This window comes from Oncorhynchus tshawytscha, unplaced genomic scaffold (genome assembly GCF_018296145.1).
Source record: "Oncorhynchus tshawytscha isolate Ot180627B unplaced genomic scaffold, Otsh_v2.0 Un_contig_6452_pilon_pilon, whole genome shotgun sequence".
Taxonomy (NCBI): Eukaryota; Metazoa; Chordata; class Actinopteri; order Salmoniformes; family Salmonidae; genus Oncorhynchus; species Oncorhynchus tshawytscha.
Window position 1 is genome coordinate 151,625 of NW_024609467.1, and position 24,210 is coordinate 175,834.

The 24,210-nt window shown below is 40.9% G+C and overlaps 1 protein-coding gene across 2 annotated transcripts in view; it reads left to right on the forward strand.

Annotated features, from left to right (window-relative positions):
• LOC112235449 (speckle-type POZ protein-like A) overlaps positions 1-5,510 on the forward strand; it is a 58,097-nt gene extending 52,587 nt beyond the window's left edge. The window contains exons 6-8 of one of the 2 annotated variants that reach the window (XM_024403907.2): positions 971-1,148; positions 4,971-5,026; positions 5,152-5,500. In XM_024403907.2, coding sequence (XP_024259675.2) covers positions 971-1,148; positions 4,971-5,026; positions 5,152-5,331 — 414 coding nt within the window. In that variant the 3' untranslated portion in view covers positions 5,332-5,500. Of the gene's footprint in view, positions 1-970; positions 1,149-4,970; positions 5,027-5,151 lie in introns of both variants that reach the window. The other variant, XM_042315449.1, reaches the window with a different exon arrangement.
• Positions 5,511-24,210: the final 18,700 nt, after the last annotated feature.

The following is a 24,210-nucleotide window of genomic DNA, read 5'->3' on the forward strand; positions in this document are numbered from 1 at the left end:
ACGCTATACCTAGCAAGCGAGTTGACTGCTGTGGCTGCCCAAAAAGGACCATCATGTCCTTTGATATGAAAAAAAAAGCGTTCTTACACTGATTTTGATTATTCAAAGCAACTGGAAAATGTTCATGACATTGTACCTTGGGCTGCAACATAACTTCTGAGTGACAGCAAGCAGGAGCACCACAACCGATCAGCCTACATTACTGTGCGCACACACACACCTCATTACTCTGACAACTAGCGTAGCCATGTCACTTTTAACTTGCTGTTTGGACAGTCAGTATTCCAAAACTGATTGAGCATTAAGGCTTGCAGTGTGAACAAGGCTTTAGAAGTTCTCTCCAAACCATCTATTATTGTGTCCGTCCACATAGTACTTGTGTTTTAGCATAGATTAATGTATTGTGTTCTAGGTGAGGGTGGTGCAGGACTCTGTGAACATCTCTGGCCAGTCCAACATGATTTATTTAGTATTGATCATGTAAATGTATGGATAATGTATTGTATGTTATATTATATTCTAGGTGTACATCTGTAAATAGCCAATCCAATCTACCTACCTCATCCCCATATTGTTTTTATTTACTTTGCTGCTCTTTTGCACACAAGTATCACTACCTACACTCTATCACTCCAGTGTTAATCTGCTAAACTGTAATTACTTCGCTACTATGGCCTATTTATTGCCTTACCATCCTCACACACTGTATACTGACTTTTTCTATTGTGTTATAGTCTGTACGTTTGTTTATGTGTAACTCTGTGTTGTTGTTTGTGTCACACTGCTTTGCTTTATCTTGGCCAGGTCGCAGTTGTAAATGAGAACTTGTTCTCAACTGGCCTACCTGGTTAAATAAAGGTGAAATAAAACAAATTAAATTAAAAGGTGAATGTGGTTCAGGACTCTGTGTACATCTCTGGCCAGCTCAGCATGATTTAGTATTGATCATGTATTGTATGTTATATTACAGGTGAGTGTGGTGCAGGACTCTGTGAACATCTCTGGCCAGTCCAACATGAACATGCTGAAGGTACCAGAGTGCCAGCTGTCAGATGACCTGGGGAACCTGTGGCAGTGTTCCCGCTTCACTGATTGTTCCCTCTATGTGGGAGGGCAAGAGTTCAAGGCACACAAATCCATCCTGGCAGGTAACACTACTACTACACCACTACTACTACTACACCACGAATACCCTCTACTAAACTACTGCTACACTACTACTACTACACCACTAATACACTGCTACTAATACTACACCACCAATATACTACTACTGCTACTACAATACTACTGCTACACCACTAATACACTACGACTAAACTACTGCTACACTGCTACTACTACATCACTAATACACTACTACTACTACACCACCAAGACATTACTTATGTTACAACAACACTACTACTACAATACATCTACTACTACTACTACTACACCAATACTAAACTACTGCTACACCACCAATACACTAATACAATACTACTAAACTACTGCTACAGTACTACTACATCACTAATATACTACTACAACACTACTAAACTACTGCTACATTACTACAATACTGCTGCACCACTACTAAACTACTGCTACAATACTAATACACTACTACTCAACTACTGCTACAGTACTACTACATCACTAATACACTACTACACCACTACTAAACTACTGCTACACTACTACTACTACTACAATACTTTTGCTACACCACTAATACACGACTACTAAGCTACTGCTACAGTACTACTACATCACTAATACACTACTACTACAATACTTCTGCTACACCACTAATACACTACTGCTACACTACTACTACTACTACATCACTAATACACTACTACTACAACACCACTACTACTGCACCACCACTAAACTACTGCTGCTACTACTACTACTACTACTCTACTGCGACACTTCTACTACTACATCACAAATACACTATTACTACTACACCACTACTAAACTACTGCTGCTACTACTACTACTCTACTGCGACACTTCTACTACTACATCACGAATACACTATTACTACTACACCACTAGTAAACTACTGCTACTCAACTACTACACCACCAATACTTTTCTTCTACTACTACTACTACTACAACACTATTTCTACTACACCACTACTTAACTACTGCTACACCACTACTACTACTACTACATCACATATACACTACTACAACACAAATAATACTACTACTACACCACTACGACAATACTACTACTTCAACATTACTACTACTACTACTACACAACTACATAACGAAAACACTGCTACTAATACACCGCTACTAAACTTTTGCTACACTACCACTACACCACTAATACACTACTTATACTGCTAGTACTACTACAATACTACTACTACTACATCACTAATGCACCACTTCTACTATTACTACTTCAATACCATCACTACTACTACTGCTACTACACCACTAATACACTACTACTAGTGCTACTACATCACTAATGCATTACTTCTACACCACTAATTTACAACTTCTACACTGCTACTCCATTACCACTTCACCAATACTATGCTACTGCGCCAATACTACTACGCTACTACACCATTACTACTACACTACTACCAATACACATCTCCTATGAATACCCTACAACTACACTACTACCAATACACACCTCCTACTACTACCCTAATACTACACTACATCTACACTACTACAACTGCTACACTACTACAGGACTAGGAACAGTGGGTTAACTGCCTTGTTCAGGGGCAGAATGACAGATGTTTACCTTGTAAGCTCGGGGATTCGATCTTGCAACCTATATCCACTAGGCTGGCTACCTGCCGCCCCAAACTACACTATCAAACAATTACTACTACAGGACTACACCACTACTACCACACCGCCACTGTTACGACACCACCACTACTACTACATCACTACTACTACGACATCACCACTATTACGACACCAACGTTGCTACTACCCCATCGCTACTCCACCATTACTACTACACCACTGCTATTACCCCACCACTATTACGACACCATTACTACTACTACTACACCACCGCTACTACTACACCACCACTAATACTACACCACTACTACCACTACTACTACTACACCACTACTACTACTACAACACCACCACTACTACGACACCATCACTACTACTACATCACCACTATTACTACACCACCACTACTACTACTACACCACCACTACTACTACTACACCACTATTACGACACCATTAATACTACTACACCACTACTACAACACCACCACTACTACTACACCACTACTACACCACTATTACGACACCATTACTACTACTACCCCATCGCTACCCCACCACTATTACGACACCATTACTACTACTACACCGCTACTACTACACCACCACTAATACTACACCACCACTACTGCTACACCACTACTACTACTACTACTACTACAACACCACCACTACTACGACACCACCACTACTACTACATCACCACTATTACTACACCACCACTACTACTACACTACTACACCACTACTACACCACTATTACGACACCATTACTACTACTACACCACTACTACAACACCACCACTATTACTACACCACCACTATTACTACACCACCACTACTACTACACCACCACTACTACTACACCACCACTACTATTACACCACCACTACTATTACACCACCACTACTACTACGACACCACCACTACTACTACTACACCACCACTAATACTACACCACCACTACTACTACTACACCATTACTACTACACCACTACTACTACTACTACAACACCACCACTACTACGACACCACCACTACTACTACTACACCACTACTACACCACTATTACGACACCATTACTACTACTATACCACTACTACAACACCACCACTACTACGACACCACCACTATTACTACACCACCACTACTACTACACCACCACTATTACTACACCACCACTATTACTACACCACCACTATTACTACACCACCACTACTACTACACCACCACTACTATTACACCACCACTACCACTACACCACCACTACTATTACACCGCCACTACTACGACACCACCACTACTACTACACCACTACTACGACACCACCACCACTACGACACCACCACTACTACTACTACTACTACTACACCACTACTACTACACCACTATTACGACACCATTACTACTACTACACCATTACTACTACACCACTACTACAACACCACCACTACTACGACACCACCACTACTACGACACCACCACTACTACGACACCACCACTACTACTACACCACCACTACTACTACACCACCACCACCACTACTACTACACCACCACTACTACTACACCATTATTACGACACCATTACTACTACTACACCACTACTACGACACCACCACTACTACGACACCACCACTATTACGACACCACCACTACTACTACAGCACCACTACTACTGCAACACCACCACATTACGACACCACCACTACTACTACTACACCACCACTACTACACCATTACAACTAAACTACTAGTTCCCGTTATGTGGGAGGGCAGGAGTTTAAGGCACACAAATCCATGCTAGCAGGTAATACCTTTGCTCCAGCAGTACCTGGGTTTTAATCCCCTGTCCCTAGCCCTCCCCTCCCTCTGGCTCCCTCTGGCTATCTCCCTTACTCTCCGTCCAGCAGTACCTGGGTTTTAATCCCCTGACCCTAGCCCTCCCCTCCCTCTGGCTCCCTCTGGCTATCTCCCTTACTCTCCGTCCAGCAGTACCTGGGTTTTAATCCCCTGAACCTAGCCCTCCCCTCCCTCTGGCTATCTCCCTTACTCTCCGTCCAGCAGTACCTGGGTTCTAATCCCCTGACCCTAATTGAATATTGCCAGTAGCTGCAACATGAAAATGTGTTAATATGTTATGGGGTTTTTGCCTCGAATCTTACTGCTGTTGTTGTCTTTGATTGACAGCAAGATCCCCCGTCTTTAACGCCATGTTTGAACATGAGATGGAGGAGAGTAAAAAGGTGGGTCTAGTTTTATTTACCTCTTTTATTTGACCCGGAATGACCGTTCCAGAGATTAAAGATACTACCGCTTTACTCCACATAGTGGACACAGGGATTTCAAACACACTATTGTCCTGTCTCAGAACCGTGTGGACATCAGTGATGTGGAGCCAGACGTGTTTAAGGAGATGATGGGATTCATCTACACAGGGAAAGCTCCCAACCTGGAGAAGATGGCCGACAACCTGCTGGCAGCTGCTGACAAAGTAAGTCATAGTCATAAGAAATTATCTGCCTGTTTCAAATGCTGTGTCAGAGCTTGAATTACGTGAGGACACTAACCCTACGTTCTGTGCCGTGCTTCTTTCCCACTACCCTGTACTGCTATGGGGAGATCATGTAACCCTACAATTATCTTCTCTCTCACTACTACTGTTATGGGGAGATGGTGTATTTGTATTTATTAGGGATCCCCATTAGCTACTTTTCCTGGGGTTTATTAGGGATCCCCATTTGCTTCTCTTCCTGGGGTTTATTAGGGATCCCCATTAGCTTCTCTTCCTGGGGTTTATTAGGGATCCCCATTAGCTACTCTTCCTGGGATTTATTAGGGATCCCCATTAGCTTCTCTTCCTGGGGTTTATTAGGGATCCCCATTTAGCTACTTTTCCTGGGTTTTATTAGGGATCCCCATTAGCTATTCTTCCTGGGGTTTATTAGGGATCCCCATTAGCTACTCTTCCTGGGGTTTATTAGGGATCCCCATTAGCTTCTCTTCCTGGGGTTTATTAGGGATCCCCATTAGCTATTCTTCCTGGGGTTTATTAGGGATCCCCATTAGCTATAAAACAGTGAACTGTTTTTTCTGAATGAGCTAAAGATAAAACAGTACATCATATGACATCCCTACACCCCCACATATACACAACATTTTCAATACCCCCACATATCCACAACATGTTCAATACCCCCACATATCCACAACATGTTCAATACCACCACATATCCACAACATGTTCAATACCACCACATATCCACAACATGTTCAATACCTCCACATATCCACAACATGTTCAATACCACCACATATCCACTACATGTTCAATGCCACCACATATCCACAACACAACATGTTTAATACCACAACATATCCACAACATGTTCAATACCACCACATATCCACAACATGTTCAATACCTCCACATATCCACAACACAACATGTTTAATTCCACAACATGTTCAATACCACCACATATCCACAACATGTTCAATACCTCCACATATCCACAACATGTTCAATACCACCACATATCCACAACATGTTCAATACCTCCACATATCCACAACATGTTCAATACCTCCACATATCCACAACATGTTCAATACCACCACATATCCACAACATGTTCAATACCCACACATCCACAACACAACATGTTCAATACCCCCACATATCCACATGTTCAATACCACCACATATCCACCACATGTTCAATACCACCACATATCCACAACATGTTCAATACCACCACATATCCACAACACAACATGTTCAATACCACCACATATCCACAACATGTTCAATACCACCACATATCCCACAACACAACATGTTTAATACCACAACATATCCACAACATGTTCATACCTCCACATATCCACTACATGTTCAATGCCACCACATATCCACAACACAACATGTTCAATACCAGCACATATCCACAACACATGTTCAATACCACCACATATCCACAACATGTCAATACCACCACATATCCACAACATGTTCAATACAATCCACATAACCACAACATCCACAACATGTTCAATACCACCACATATCCACAACATGTTCAATACCTCCACATATCCACAACATGTTCAATACCACCACATATCCACTACATGTTCAATGCCACCACATATCCACAGCACAACATGTTTAATACCACCACATATCCACAACATGTTCAATACCACCACATATCCACAACATGTTCAATACCAGCACATATCCAGAACACAACATGTTCAATACCACCACATATCCACAACATGTTCAATACCACCACATATCCACAACATGTTCAATACCTCCACATAACCACAACATGTTCAATACCTCCACATATCCACAACATGTTCAATACCACCACATATCCACAACATGTTCAATACCTCCACATATCCACAACATGTTCAATACCACCACATATCCACAACATGTTCAATACCTCCACATATCCACAACACAACATGTTCAATACCACAACATATCCACAACATGTTCAATACCACCACATTTCCACTACATGTTCAATGTCACCACATTTCCACATCACAACATGTTCAATACCACCACATATCCACAACACAACATGTTTAATACTACATCATATCCACAACATGTTCAATACCACCACATATCCACAACATGTTCAATACCACCACATATCCACAACATGTTCAATACCACCACATATCCACAACATGTTCAATACCACCACATATCCACAACACATGTTCAATACCACCACATATCCACAACATGTTCAATACCACCACATATCCACAACACAACATGTTCAATACCAGCACATATCCACAACACACATGTTCAATACCACCACATATCCACAACATCAATGCAATACCACCACATATCCACAACATGGTCAATACCACCACATATCCACTACATGTTCAATGCCACCACATATCCACAACACAACATGTTCAATACCACCACATATCCACAACATGTTCAATACCACCACATATCCACAACATGTTCAATACCTCCACATAACCACATGTTCAATACCTCCACATATCCACAACATGTTCAATACCTCCACATATCCACAACATGTTCAATACCACCACATATCCACAACATGTTCAATACCACCACATATCCACAACACAACATGTTCAATACCACCACATATCCACAACATGTTCAATACCACCACATATCCACAACATGTACAATACCACAAAATGTTCAATACAAACGCATATCCACAACACAACATGTTTAATACCACAACATATCCACATGTTCAATACCACCACATATCCACAACATGTTCAATACCTCCACATATCCACAACATGTACAATACCACAAAATGTTCAATACAAATGCATATCCACAACACAACATGTTTAATACCACAACATATCCACATGTTCAATACCACCACATATCCACAACATGTTCAATACCACCACATATCCACAACATGTTCAATACCACCACATATCCACAACATGTTCAATACCACCACATATCCACAACATGTTCAATACCACCACATATCCACAACATGTTCAATACCACCACATATCCACAACATGTTCAATACCACCACATATCCACAACATGTTCAATACCACCACATATCCACAACATGTTCAATACCACCACATATCCACAACATGTTCAATACCACCACATATCCACAACATGTTCAATACCACCACATATCCACTACATGTTCAATGCCACCACATATCCACAACATAATCAATACCACAACATATCCATAACATAATCAATACCACCACATATCCACAACACAACATGTTTAATACCACAACATATCCACAACATGTTCAATACCACCACATATCCACAACATGGTCAATACCACCACATATCCACTACATGTTCAATGCCACCACATACCACAACATGTTCAATACCACCACATATCCACCACATGTTCAATACCACCACATATCCACAACATAATCAATACCACCACATATCCACAGCACAACATGTTCAATAACACCACATATCCACAACATGTTCAATGCCACAAAATGTTCAATACAAACGCATATCCACAACACAACATGTTTAATACCACAACATATCCACAACATGTTCAATACCAGCACATATCCACAACACAACATGTTCAATACCACCACATATCCACAACATGTTCAATACCACCACATATCCACAACATGTTCAATACCACCACATAACCACAACATGTTCAATACCACCACATATCCACTACATGTTCAATGCCACCACATATCCACAACATAATCAATACCACCACATATCCACAGCACAACATGTTCAATACCACAACATATCCACAACATGTTCAATACCACAACATATCCATAACATAATCAATACCACCACATATCCACAACACAACATGTTCAATACCACCACATATCCACAACATGTTCAATACCACCACATATCCACAACATGTTCAATACCTCCACATATCCACAACACAACATGTTCAATACCACAACATATCCATAACATAATCAATACCACCACATATCCACAACACAACATGTTCAATACCTCCACATATCCACAACATGTTCAATACCACCACATATCCACAACATGTTCAATACCACCACACATATCCACAACACAACATGTTTAATACCACAACATATCCATAACATGTTCAATACCACCACATATCCACTACATGTTCAATGCCACCACATATCCACATCATAATCAATACCACCACATATCCACAGCACAACATGTTTAATACCACAACATGTTCAATACCACAACATATCCATAACATAATCAATACCACCACATATCCACAACACAACATGTTTAATACCACAACATATCCACAACATGTTCAATACCACCACATATCCACAACATGTTCAATACCACCACATATCCACAACATGTTCAATACCACCACATATCCACTACATGTTCAATGCCACCACATATCCACAACATGTTCAATACCAGCACATATCCACAACACAACATGTTCAATACCACCACATATCCACAACATGTTCAATACCACCACATATCCACAACATGTTCAATACCACCACATATCCACAACATGTTCAATACCACCACATATCCACAACATGTTCAATACCACCACATATCCACAACATGTTCAATACCACCACATATCCACAACATGTTCAATACCACCACATATCCACAACATGTTCAATACCACCACATATCCACAACATGTTCAATACCACCACATATCCACAACATGTTCAATACCACCACATATCCACAACATGTTCAATACCTCCACATATCCACAACATGTTCAATACCCTCCACATATCACATGTTCAATAACAACACATATCCACAACATGTTCAATACCACAACATGTTCAATACCATCACATATCCACAACATGTTCAATACCTCCACATATCCACAACATGTTCAATACCACCACATATCCACAACACAACATGTTCAATACCACCACATATCCACAACATGTTCAATACCACCACATATCCACAACATGTACAATACCACAAAATGTTCAATACAAACGCATATCCACAACACAACATGTTTAATACCACAACATATCCACATGTTCAATACCACCACATATCCACAACATGTTCAATACCTCCACATATCCACAACATGTTCAATACCACCACATATCCACAACATGTTCAATACCACCACATATCCACAACATGTTCAATGCCACCACATATCCACAGCACAACATGTTTAATACCACCACATATCCACAACACAACATGTTCAATACCACAACATATCCATAACATAATCAATACCACCACATATCCACAACACAACATGTTTAATACCACAACATATCCACAACATGTTCAATACCACCACATATCCACAACATGTTCAATACCACCACATATCCACAACATGTTCAATACCACCACATATCCACTACATGTTCAATGCCACCACATATCCACAACATGTTCAATACCACCACATAACCACATGTTCAATACCTCCACATATCCACAACATGTTCAATACCTCCACATACCCACAACATGTTCAATACCACCACATATCCACATGTTCAATAACACCACATATCCACAACATGTTCAATACCACAACATGTTCAATACCACCACATATCCACAACATGTTCAATACCTCCACATATCCACAACATGTTCAATACCACCACATATCCACAACACAACATGTTCAATACCACCACATATCCACAACACAACATGTTCAATACCACCACATATCCACAACATGTTCAATACCACCACATATCCACAACATGTTCAATACCTCCACATATCCACAACATGTTCAATACCACCACATATCCACAACATGTTCAATACCACCACATATCCACAATGTTCACAACATGTTCAATATATCCACATATCCACAACATGTTCAATACCACAAAATGTTCAATACAAACGCATATCCACAACACAACATGTTTAATACCACAACATATCCACATGTTCAATACCACCACATATCCACAACATGTTCAATACCACCACATATCCACAACACAACATGTTCAATACCACCACATATCCACAACATGTTCAATACCACAACATATCCATAACATAATCAATACCACCACATATCCACAACACAACATGTTTAATACCACAACATATCCACAACATGTTCAATACCACCACATATCCACAACATGTTCAATACCACCACATATCCACAACACAACATGTTCAATACCACCACATATCCACAACATGTTCAATACCACCACATATCCACAACATGTTCAATACCACATATCCACAACATGTTCAATACCACCACATATCCACAACATGTTCAATACCACCACATATCCACAACATGTTCAATACCACCACATATCCACAACATGTTCAATACCACCACATATCCACAACACAATATGTTCCACAACATGTTCAATACCACAAAATGTTCAATACAAACGCATATCCACAACACAACATGTTTAATACCACAACATATCCACATGTTAAATACCACCACATATCCACAACATGTTCAATACCACAACATAATCAATACCACCACATATCCACAACATGTTCAATACCACCACATATCCACAACATGTTCAATACCACCACATATCCACCACAACATGTTCAATACCACCACATATCCACAACATGTTCAATACCACCACATATATTCAATACAACATGTTCAATACCACCACATATCCACCACAACATGTTCAATATATCACCACATGTTCCACATCCACAACATGTTCAATACCACCACATATCAATACCACCACATATCCACAACATGTTCAATACCACCACATATCCACAACATGTTCAATACCACCACATATCCACAACATGTTCAATACCACCACATATCCACAACATGTTCAATTCACATATCCACAACATGTTCAATACCACCACATATCCACAACATGTTCAATACCACCACATATCCATACCACAACATGTTCAATACCACCACATCCACAACATGTTCACATACCACCACATATCCACAACATGTTCAATACCACCACATATCCACAACATGTTCAATACCACCACACAACATGTTCAATATATCCACAACACAACATGTTCAATACCACCACATATCCACAACATGTTCAATACCACCACATATCCACAACATGTTCAATACCACCACATATCCACACAACATGTTCAACATGTTCAATACCACCACATATCCACAACATGTTCAATACCACCACATATCAACATGTTCAATACCACCACATATCCACAACATGTTCAATACCACCACATATCCACAACATGTTCAATACCACCACATATCCACAACACAACATGTTCAATACCACCACATATCCACAACATGTTCAATACCACCACATATCCACAACATGTTCAATACCACAAATATGTTCAATGTTCAATACCACCACATATCCACAACACAACATGTTAATACCACCACATATCACACATGTTCAATACCACCACATATCCACAACATGTTCAATACCACCACATATCCACAACATGTCAATACCACAAAATGTTCAATACAAATGCATATCCACAACACAACATGTTCAATACCACACATATCCACACATGTTCAATACCACCACATATCCACAACATGTTCAATACCACCACATATCCACAACATGTTCAATACCACCACATATCCACAACATGTTCAATACCACCACATATCCACAACATGTTCAATACCACCACATATCCACAACACAACATGTTCAATACCACCACATATCACATATCCACAACATGTTCAATACCACCACATATCCACACAACATGTTCAATACCACCACATATCCACAACATGTTCAATACCACCACATATCCACAACATGTTCAATACACATATCCACATATGTTCAATACCACCACATATCCACAACATGTTCAATACCACCACATATCCACAACATGTTCAATACCACCACATATCCACAACATGTTCAATACCACCACATATCCACAACATGTTCAATACCACCACATATCCACAACATGTTCAATACCACCACATATCCACAACATGTTCAATACCACCACATATCCACAACATGTTCAATACCACCACATATCCACAACACAACATGTTCAATACAACCACACATACATGTTCAATACCCACATATCCACACATGTTCAATATCCACATATCCACAACATGTTCAATACCACCACATATCCATCACAACATGTTCAATACCACCACATATCCACAACATGTTCAATACCACCACATATCCACCACATATCCACAACAATTCACATACCACAACATGTTCAATACCACCACATATCCACACATGTTTCAACATGTTCACATATCCACATATCCACAACATGTTCAATACCACCACATATCCACAACACATGTTCAATACCACCACATATCCACAACATGTTCAATACCACAACATGTTCAATACAACATGTTCATATCCACATATCCACAACATGTTTAATACCACAACATATCCACATGTTCAATACCACCACATATCCACAATACATGTTCAATACCACCACATATCCACAACACAACATGTTCAATACCACCACATATCCACCACATGTTCAATACCACCACATATCCACCACAACATGTTCAATACCACCACATATCCACAACATGTTCAATACCACCACATATCCACAACATGTTCAATACCTCCACATATCCACAACATGTTCAATACCTCCACATATCCACAACATGTTCAATACCACCACATATCCACAACATGTTCAATACCACAACATGTTCAATACCACCACATATCCACAACACAACATGTTCAATACCACCACATATCCACAACATGTTCAATACCCCCACATATCCACCACATGTTCAATACCACCACATATCCCACATCACAACATGTTATACCACCACATACACACACAACATGTTCAATACCACAACATGTTCAATACCCACATATCCACAACATGTTCAATACCACCACATATCCACAACATGTTCAATACCACCACATATCCACACATGTTCAATACCACCACATATCCACAACACAACATGTTCAATACCACCACATATCCACAACATGTTCAATACCACCACATATCCACAACATGTTCAATACCACCACATATCCACAACATGTTCAATACCACCACATATACATGTTCAAACATGTTCAATATCCACCACATGTTCACACAACATGTTCAATACCACCACATATCCACAACATGTTCAATACCTCCACATATCCACAACATGTTCAATACCACCACATATCCACAACATGTTCAATACCACCACATATCCACAACATGTTCAATACCACCACATATCCACAACATGTACAATACCACAAAATGTTCAATACAAACGCATATCCACAACACAACATGTTTAATACCACAACATATCACACATGTTCAATACCACCACATATCCACAACATGTTCAATACCACCACATATCCACAACACAACATGTTCAATACCACATAAACATGTTCAATGCCACAAATGCATATCCACAATGTTCACACATCCACATGTTTAATACCACAACATATCCACATGTTCAATACATGTTCAATACCACCACATATCCACAACATGTTCAATACCACCACATATCCACAACATGTTCAATACCACCACATATCCACAACATGTTCAATACCACCACATATCCACAACATGTTCAATACCACCACATATCCACAACATGTTCAATACCACCACATATCCACAACATGTTCAATACCACCACATATCCACATGTTTCAATACCACCACACAACATGTTCAATACCACACATATCCACAACATGTTCAATACCACCACATATCCACAACATGCTCAATACCACCACATATCCACAACATGTTCAATACCACCACATATCCACAACATGTTCAATACCACCACATATCCACAACACAACATGTTCAATACCACCACATATCCACAACATGTTCAATACCACCACATATCCACAACATGTTCAATACCACCACATATCCACAACATGTTCAATACCACCACATATCCACAACATGTTCAATACCCCACATATCCACAACACAACATGTTTCAATACCACAACATATCCACAACATGTTCAATACCACCACATATCCACAACATGTTCAATACCTCCACATATCCACAACACAACATGTTCAATACCACCACATATCCACAACATGTTCAATACCACCACATATCCACAACATGTTCAATACCACATCCACAACATGTTCAATACCACCACATATCCACACACAACATGTTCAATACCACCACATATCCACAACATGTTCAATACCACCACATATCCACAAACATGTTCAATACCACAACATATCCACATATCCACAACATGTTCAATACCACCACATATCCACAACATATTCAAACACCACCACATATACCACAACATATCCACATGTTCAATACCACCACATATCCACAACATGTTCAATGCCACACATATCCACAACACAACATGTTCAATACCACCACATATCCACAACATGTTTCAATACCACACATATCCACAACACACATGTTCAATACCACCACATATCCACAACATGTTCAATACCACCACATATCCACAACATGTTCAATTCCACATATCCACAACATGTTCAATACCACCACATATCCACAACATGTTCAATACCACCACATATCCACAACATGTTCAATACCACCACATATCCACAACATGTTCAATACCACCACATATCCATGTTCAATGCCACCACATATCCACATGTTCAATACCACCACATATCCACAACATGTTCAATGCCACCACATATCCACACAACATGTTCAATGCCACCACATATCCACCACAACATGTTCAATACCACCACATATCCACAACATGTTCAATACCACCACATATCCACAACATGTTCAATACCACCACATATCCACAACATGTTCAATGCCACCACATATCCACAACATGTTCACATATCACATGTTCAATACCACCACATATCCACAACATGTTCAATACCACCACATATCCACATACCACAACATGTTCAATACCACCACATATCCACAACATGTTCAATGCCACCACATATCCACAACATGTTCAATGCCACCACATATCCACAACATGTTCAATGCCACCACATATCCCACAACATGTTCAATGCCACCACATATCCACAACATGTTCAATACCACCACATATCCACACACATGTTCAATCCACATGTTCAATACCCACATATCCACAACATGTTCAATACCACCACATATCCACATACATGTTCAATACCACCACATATCCACAACATGTTCAATACCACCACATATCCACAACATGTTCAATGCCACCACATATCCACATGTTCAATACCACCACATATCCGCACAACATGTTCAATGCCACCACATATCCACAACATGTTCAATACCACCACATATCCACAACATGTTCAATGCCACCACATATCCACAACATGTTCAATGCCACCACATATCCACAACATGTTCAATACCACACACATCCACAACATGTTCAATACCCCACATATCCAACACAACATGTTCAATGCCACCACATATCCACACATGTTCAATGCCACCACATATCCACAACATCAATACCACATATCCACAACATGTTCAATGCCACCACATATCCACCACATGTTCACCACATATCCACAACATGTTCAATGCACCACATATCCACAACATGTTTCAATGCCACCACATGTTATGCCACCACATATCCACATGTTTTCATGCCACCACATATCCACAACATGTTCAATGCCACCACATATCCACAACATGTTCAATACCACCACATATCCACAACATGTTCAATGCCACCACATATCCCACAACATGTTCAATACCACCACATATCCACAACATGTTCAATGCCACATATCCATATCACAACATGTTCAATGCCACCACATATCCACAACATGTTCAATGCCACCACATATCCACAACATGTTCAATGCCACCACATATCCACAACATGTTCAATGCCACCACATATCAATACCACCACACAACATGTTCAATGCCACCACATATCCACAACATGTTCAATGCCACCACATATCCCACAACATGTTCAATGCCACCACATATCCACAACATGTTCAATGCCACCACATATCCACAACATGTTCAATGCCACCATCCCACATATCCACATCCACAACATGTTCAATGCCACCACATATCCACAACATGTTCAATGCCACATATCCACAACATGTTCACATATCCACACAACATGTTCAATGCCACCACATATCCACAACATGTTCAATGCCACCACATATCCACAACATGTTCAATGCCACCACATATCCACACACACATGTTCAATGCCACCACATATCCACAACATGTTCAATGCCACCACATATCCACAACATGTTCAATGCCACCACATGTTATGCCACCACATATCCACACATGTTCAATGCCACCACATATCCACACATGTTCAATGCCACCACATATCCACACAACATGTTCAATGCCACCACATATCCACCACATGTTCAATGCCACATATCCACAACATGTTCAATGCCACCACATATCCACAACATGTTTCAATGCCACCACATATCCACATGTTCAATGCCACCACATATCCACAACATGTTCAATGCCACCACATATCCTGACACAACATGTTCAATGCCACCACATATCCACATGTTCAATACCACCACATATCCACACACATGTTCAATGCCACCACATATCCACAACATGTTCAATGCCACCACATATCCACAGCATGTTCAATACCACCACATATCCACAACATGTTCACATATCCACACATGTTCAATCCACATATCCACAACATGTTCAATGCCACCACATATCCACAACATGTTCAATGCCACCACATATCCACAACATGTTCAATGCCACCACATATCCACACACACATGTTCAATGCCACCACATATCCACAACATGTTCAATGCCACCACATACATGTTCAATACCACCACATATCCACAACATGTTCAATGCCACCACATATCCACAACATGTTCAATGCCACCACATATCCCACAACATGTTCATGCCACCACCACCATGTTCAATGCCACCACATATCCACAACATGTTCAATGCCACCACATATCCACAACATGTTCAATGCCACCACATATCCACAACATGTTCAATGCCACCACATATCCACAACATGTTCAATGCCACCACATATCCACAGCATGTTCAATGCCATCCACATATCCACAACATGTTCAATGCCACCACATATCCACAACATGTTCAATGCCACCACATATCCACACACATGTTCAATGCCACCACATATCCACACATGTTCAATGCCACCACATATCCACAACATGTTCAATGCCACCACATATCCACAACATGTTCAATGCCACCACATATCCACATATCCACAACATGTTCAATGCCACCACATATCCACAACATGTTCAATGCCACCACATATCCACAACATGTTCAATGCCATCCACATACATGTTCAACATGTTTCAATGCCACCACATATCCACACAACATGTTCAATGCCACCACATATCCACACATGTTCAATGCCACCACATATCCACAACATGTTCAATGCCACCACATATCCACAACATGTTCAATGCCACACATATGTTCAATGCCACCACATATATCCACAACATGTTTCAATGCCACACATATCCACAACATGTTCAATGCCACCACATATCCACAACATGTTCAATGCCACCACATATCCACAACATGTTCAATGCCACCACATATCCACAGCATGTTCAATGCCACCACATATCCCACAACATGTTCAACCACATACCACATATCCACAACATGTTCAATGCCACCACATATCCACAACATGTTCAATGCCACCACATATCCACACAACATGTTCAATGCCACCACATATCCACAACATGTTCAATGCCACCACATATCCACATGCATGTTCAATACCACCACATATCCACAACATGTTCAATGCCACCACATATCCACACATGTTCAATGCCACCACATATCCACACAACATGTTCAATGCCACCACATATCCACAACATGTTCAATGCCACCACATATCCACAACATGTTCAATGCCACCACATATCCACAACATGTTCAATACCACCACATATCCACAACATGTTCAATGCCACCACATATCCTGACACAACATGTTCAATGCCACCACATATCCACAACATGTTCAATGCCACCACATATCCACAACATGTTCAATGCCACCACATATCCCACAACATGTTCAATGCCACCACATATCCACAACATGTTCAATGCCACCACATATCCACAACATGTTCAATGCCACCACATATCCACACATGTTCAATGCCACCACATATCACACACAACATGTTCAATGCCACCACATATCCACAACATGTTCAATACCACCACATATCCACACACAACATGTTCAATGCCACCACATATCCACAACATGTTCAATGCCACCACATATCCCACATGTTCAATACCACCACATATCCACACACAACATGTTCAATGCCACATATCCACAACATGTTCAATGCCACCACATATCCAACATGTTCAATGCCACCACATATCCACATACACAACATGTTCAATGCCACCACATATCCACAACATGTTCAATGCCACCACATATCCACCACATGTTCAATGCCACCACATATCCACAACATGTTCAATGCCACCACATATCCACAACATGTTCAATGCCACCACATATCCACAACATGTTCAATGCCACCACATATCCACAAGCATGTTCAATGCCACCACATATCCACAACATGTTCAATGCCACCACATATCCACAACATGTTCAATGCCACCACATATCCACCACAACATGTTCAATGCCACCACATATCCACAACATGTTCAATGCCACCACATATCCACAACATGTTCAATGCCACCACATATCCACACACATGTTCAATGCCACCACATATCCACACAACATGTTCAATGCCACCACATATCCACACAGCATGTTCAATGCCACCACATATCCACAACATGTTCAATGCCACCACATATCCACAACATGTTCAATGCCACCACATATCCCACTGCATGTTCAATGCCACCACATATCCCATATCCACATGTTCAATGCCACCACATATCCACAGCATGTTCAATGCCACCACATATCCACAACATGTTCAATGCCACCACATATCCTGCCACACAACATGTTTCAATGCCACCACATATCCACAACATGTTCAATGCCACCACATATCCACAACATGTTCAATGCCACCACATATCCACAACATGTTCAATGCCACCACATATCCCACAACATGTTCAATGCCACCACATATCCACAACATGTTCAATGCCACCACCACATACATGTTCAATGCCACCACATACACACATGTTCAATGCCACCACATATCCACAACATGTTCAATGCCACCACATATCCACAACATGTTCAATGCCACCACATATCCACAACATGTTCAATGCCACATATCCACAACATGTTCAATGCCACCACATATCCCACAACATGTTCAATGCCACCACATATCCACATAACACAACATGTTCAATGCCACCACATATCCCACAACATGTTCAATGCCACCACATATCCACATATCCACAACATGTTCAATGCCACCACATATCCACAACATGTTCAATGCCACCACATATCCACAACATGTTCAATGCCACCACATATCCACAACATGTTCAATGCCACCACATATCCACAACATGTTCAATGCCACCACATATCCACAACATGTTCAATGCCACCACATATCCACACATGTTCAATGCCACCACATATCCACAACATGTTCAATGCCACCACATATCCACACAACATGTTCAATGCCACCACATATCCACAACATGTTCAATGCCACCACATATCCACAACATGTTCAATGCCACCACATATCCACAAGCATGTTCAATGCCACCACATATCCACAACATGTTCAATATCCACCACATATCCACCAACATGTTCATGTTCAATGCCACCACATATATCCACAACATGTTCAATGCCACCACATATCCACAACATGTTCAATGCCACCACATATCCACAACATGTTCAATGCCACCACATATCCACACACATGTTCAATGCCACCACATATCCACAAGCATGTTTCAATACCACCACATATCCACACAACATGTTCAATGCCACCACATATCCATCCACAACATGTTTCAATGCCACCACATATATCCACAACATGTTCAATGCCACCACATATCCACAACATGTTCAATGCCACCACATATCCCACAGCATGTTCAATGCCACCACATATCCAACATGTTCAATGCCACCACATATCCACAACATGTTCAATGCCACCACATATCCACATGTTCAATGCCACCACATATCCACCACATGTTCAATGCCACCACATATCCACAACATGTTCAATGCCACCACATATCCACAACATGTTCAATGCCACCACATATCCACATACACATGTTCAATGCCACCACATATCCACATGTTCAATGCCACCATGTTCAATATCCACCATGTTCAATGCCACATATCCACAACATGTTCAATGCCACCACATATCCACAACATGTTCAATGCCACCACATATCCACACAGCATGTTCAATGCCACCACATATCCACACAACATGTTTCAATGCCACCACCACATGTTATCCACACATATGTTCAATGCCACCACATATCCACAACATGTTCAATGCCACCACATATGGCCACAACATGTTCAATGCCACCACATATCCACAACATGTTCAATGCCACCACATATCCACACATGTTCAATGCCACCACATATCCACAAGCATGTTCAATGCCACCACATATCCACACATGTTCAATGCCACCACATATCCACAACATGTTCAATGCCACCACATATCCACACACATGTTCAATGCCACCACATATCCACAGCATGTTCAATGCCACCACATATCCACAACATGTTCAATGCCACACATATCCACATGTTCAATGCCACATACACACATGTTCAATGCCACCACATATCCACCACATGTTCAATGCCACCACATGTTCAATGCCACCACATATCCACAACATGTTCAATGCCACCACATATCCCACAACATGTTCAATGCCACCACATATCCACATCCACATGTTCAATGCCACCACATATCCCACATGTTCAATGCCACCACATATCCACAACACATGTTCAATGCCACCACATATCCACACCACATGTTCAATGCCACCACATATCCACACATGTTCAATGCCCATACCACATATCCACAGCATGTTCAATGCCACCACATATCCCACAACATGTTTCAATGCCCCCACACATGTTCAATGCCACAACATATCCATAACATGTTCAATGCCACCACATATCCCACACAACATGTTCAATGCCACCACATATCCACAACATGTTCAATGCCACCACATATCCACAACATGTTCAATGCCACCACATATCCACAACATGTTCAATGCCCACATATCCACACATGTTTCAATGCCACATGTTCCACAGCATGTTCAATGCCACCACATATCCACACAGCATGTTCAATGCATGTTCAATGCCACATATCCACAGCATGTTCAATGCCACCACATATCCACAACATGTTCAATGCCACCACATATCCACACACATGTTCAATGCCACCACATGTTCAATGCCACCACATATCCACAACATGTTCAATACCACCACATATCCACAACATGTTCAATGCCACCACATATCCACACACAGCATGTTCATGCCACCACATATCCACAACATGTTCAATGCCACCACATATCCACAGCATGTTCAATGCCACCACATATCCACAACATGTTCAATGCCACACATGTATCCACACATGTTTCAATCCACATATCCACACACATGTGTTTCAATGCCACCACATATCCACAACATGTTCAATGCCACCACATATCCACACATGTTCAATGCCACCACATATCCACACACATGTTCAATGCCACCACATATCCACACATGTTCAATGCCACCACATATCCACAAGCATGTTCAATGCCACCACATATCCACAGCATGTTCAATGCCACCACATATCCCACAACATGTTCAATGCCACCACATATCCACAACATGTTCAATGCCACCACATATCCCACAACATGTTCAATACCACATATCCACCATGTTCAATGCCACCATGTTCAATGCCACCACATATCCACAACATGTTCAATGCCACATATCCACAACATGTTCAATGCCACCACATATCCACAACATGTTCAATGCCACCACATATCCACATGTTCAATGCCACCACATATCCACATGTTCATGTTCAATGCCACATATCCACACAACATGTTCAATGCCCACATATCCCAGCATGTTCAATGCCACCACATATCCACAACATGTTCAATGCCACCACATATCACAACATGTTCAATGCCACCACATATCCACAACATGTTCAATGCCACCACATATCCCACACACATGTTCAATGCCACCACATATCCACAACATGTTCAATGCCACCACATATCCACAACATGTTCAATGCCACCACATATCCACAACATGTTCAATGCCACCACATATCCACACAACATGTTCAATGCCACCACATATCCACAACATGTTCAATGCCACCACATATATCCACAACATGTTCAATGCCACCACATATCCACAGCATGTTCAATGCCACCACATATCCACAACATGTTCAATGCCACCACATATCCACAACATGTTCACATGTGTTCAA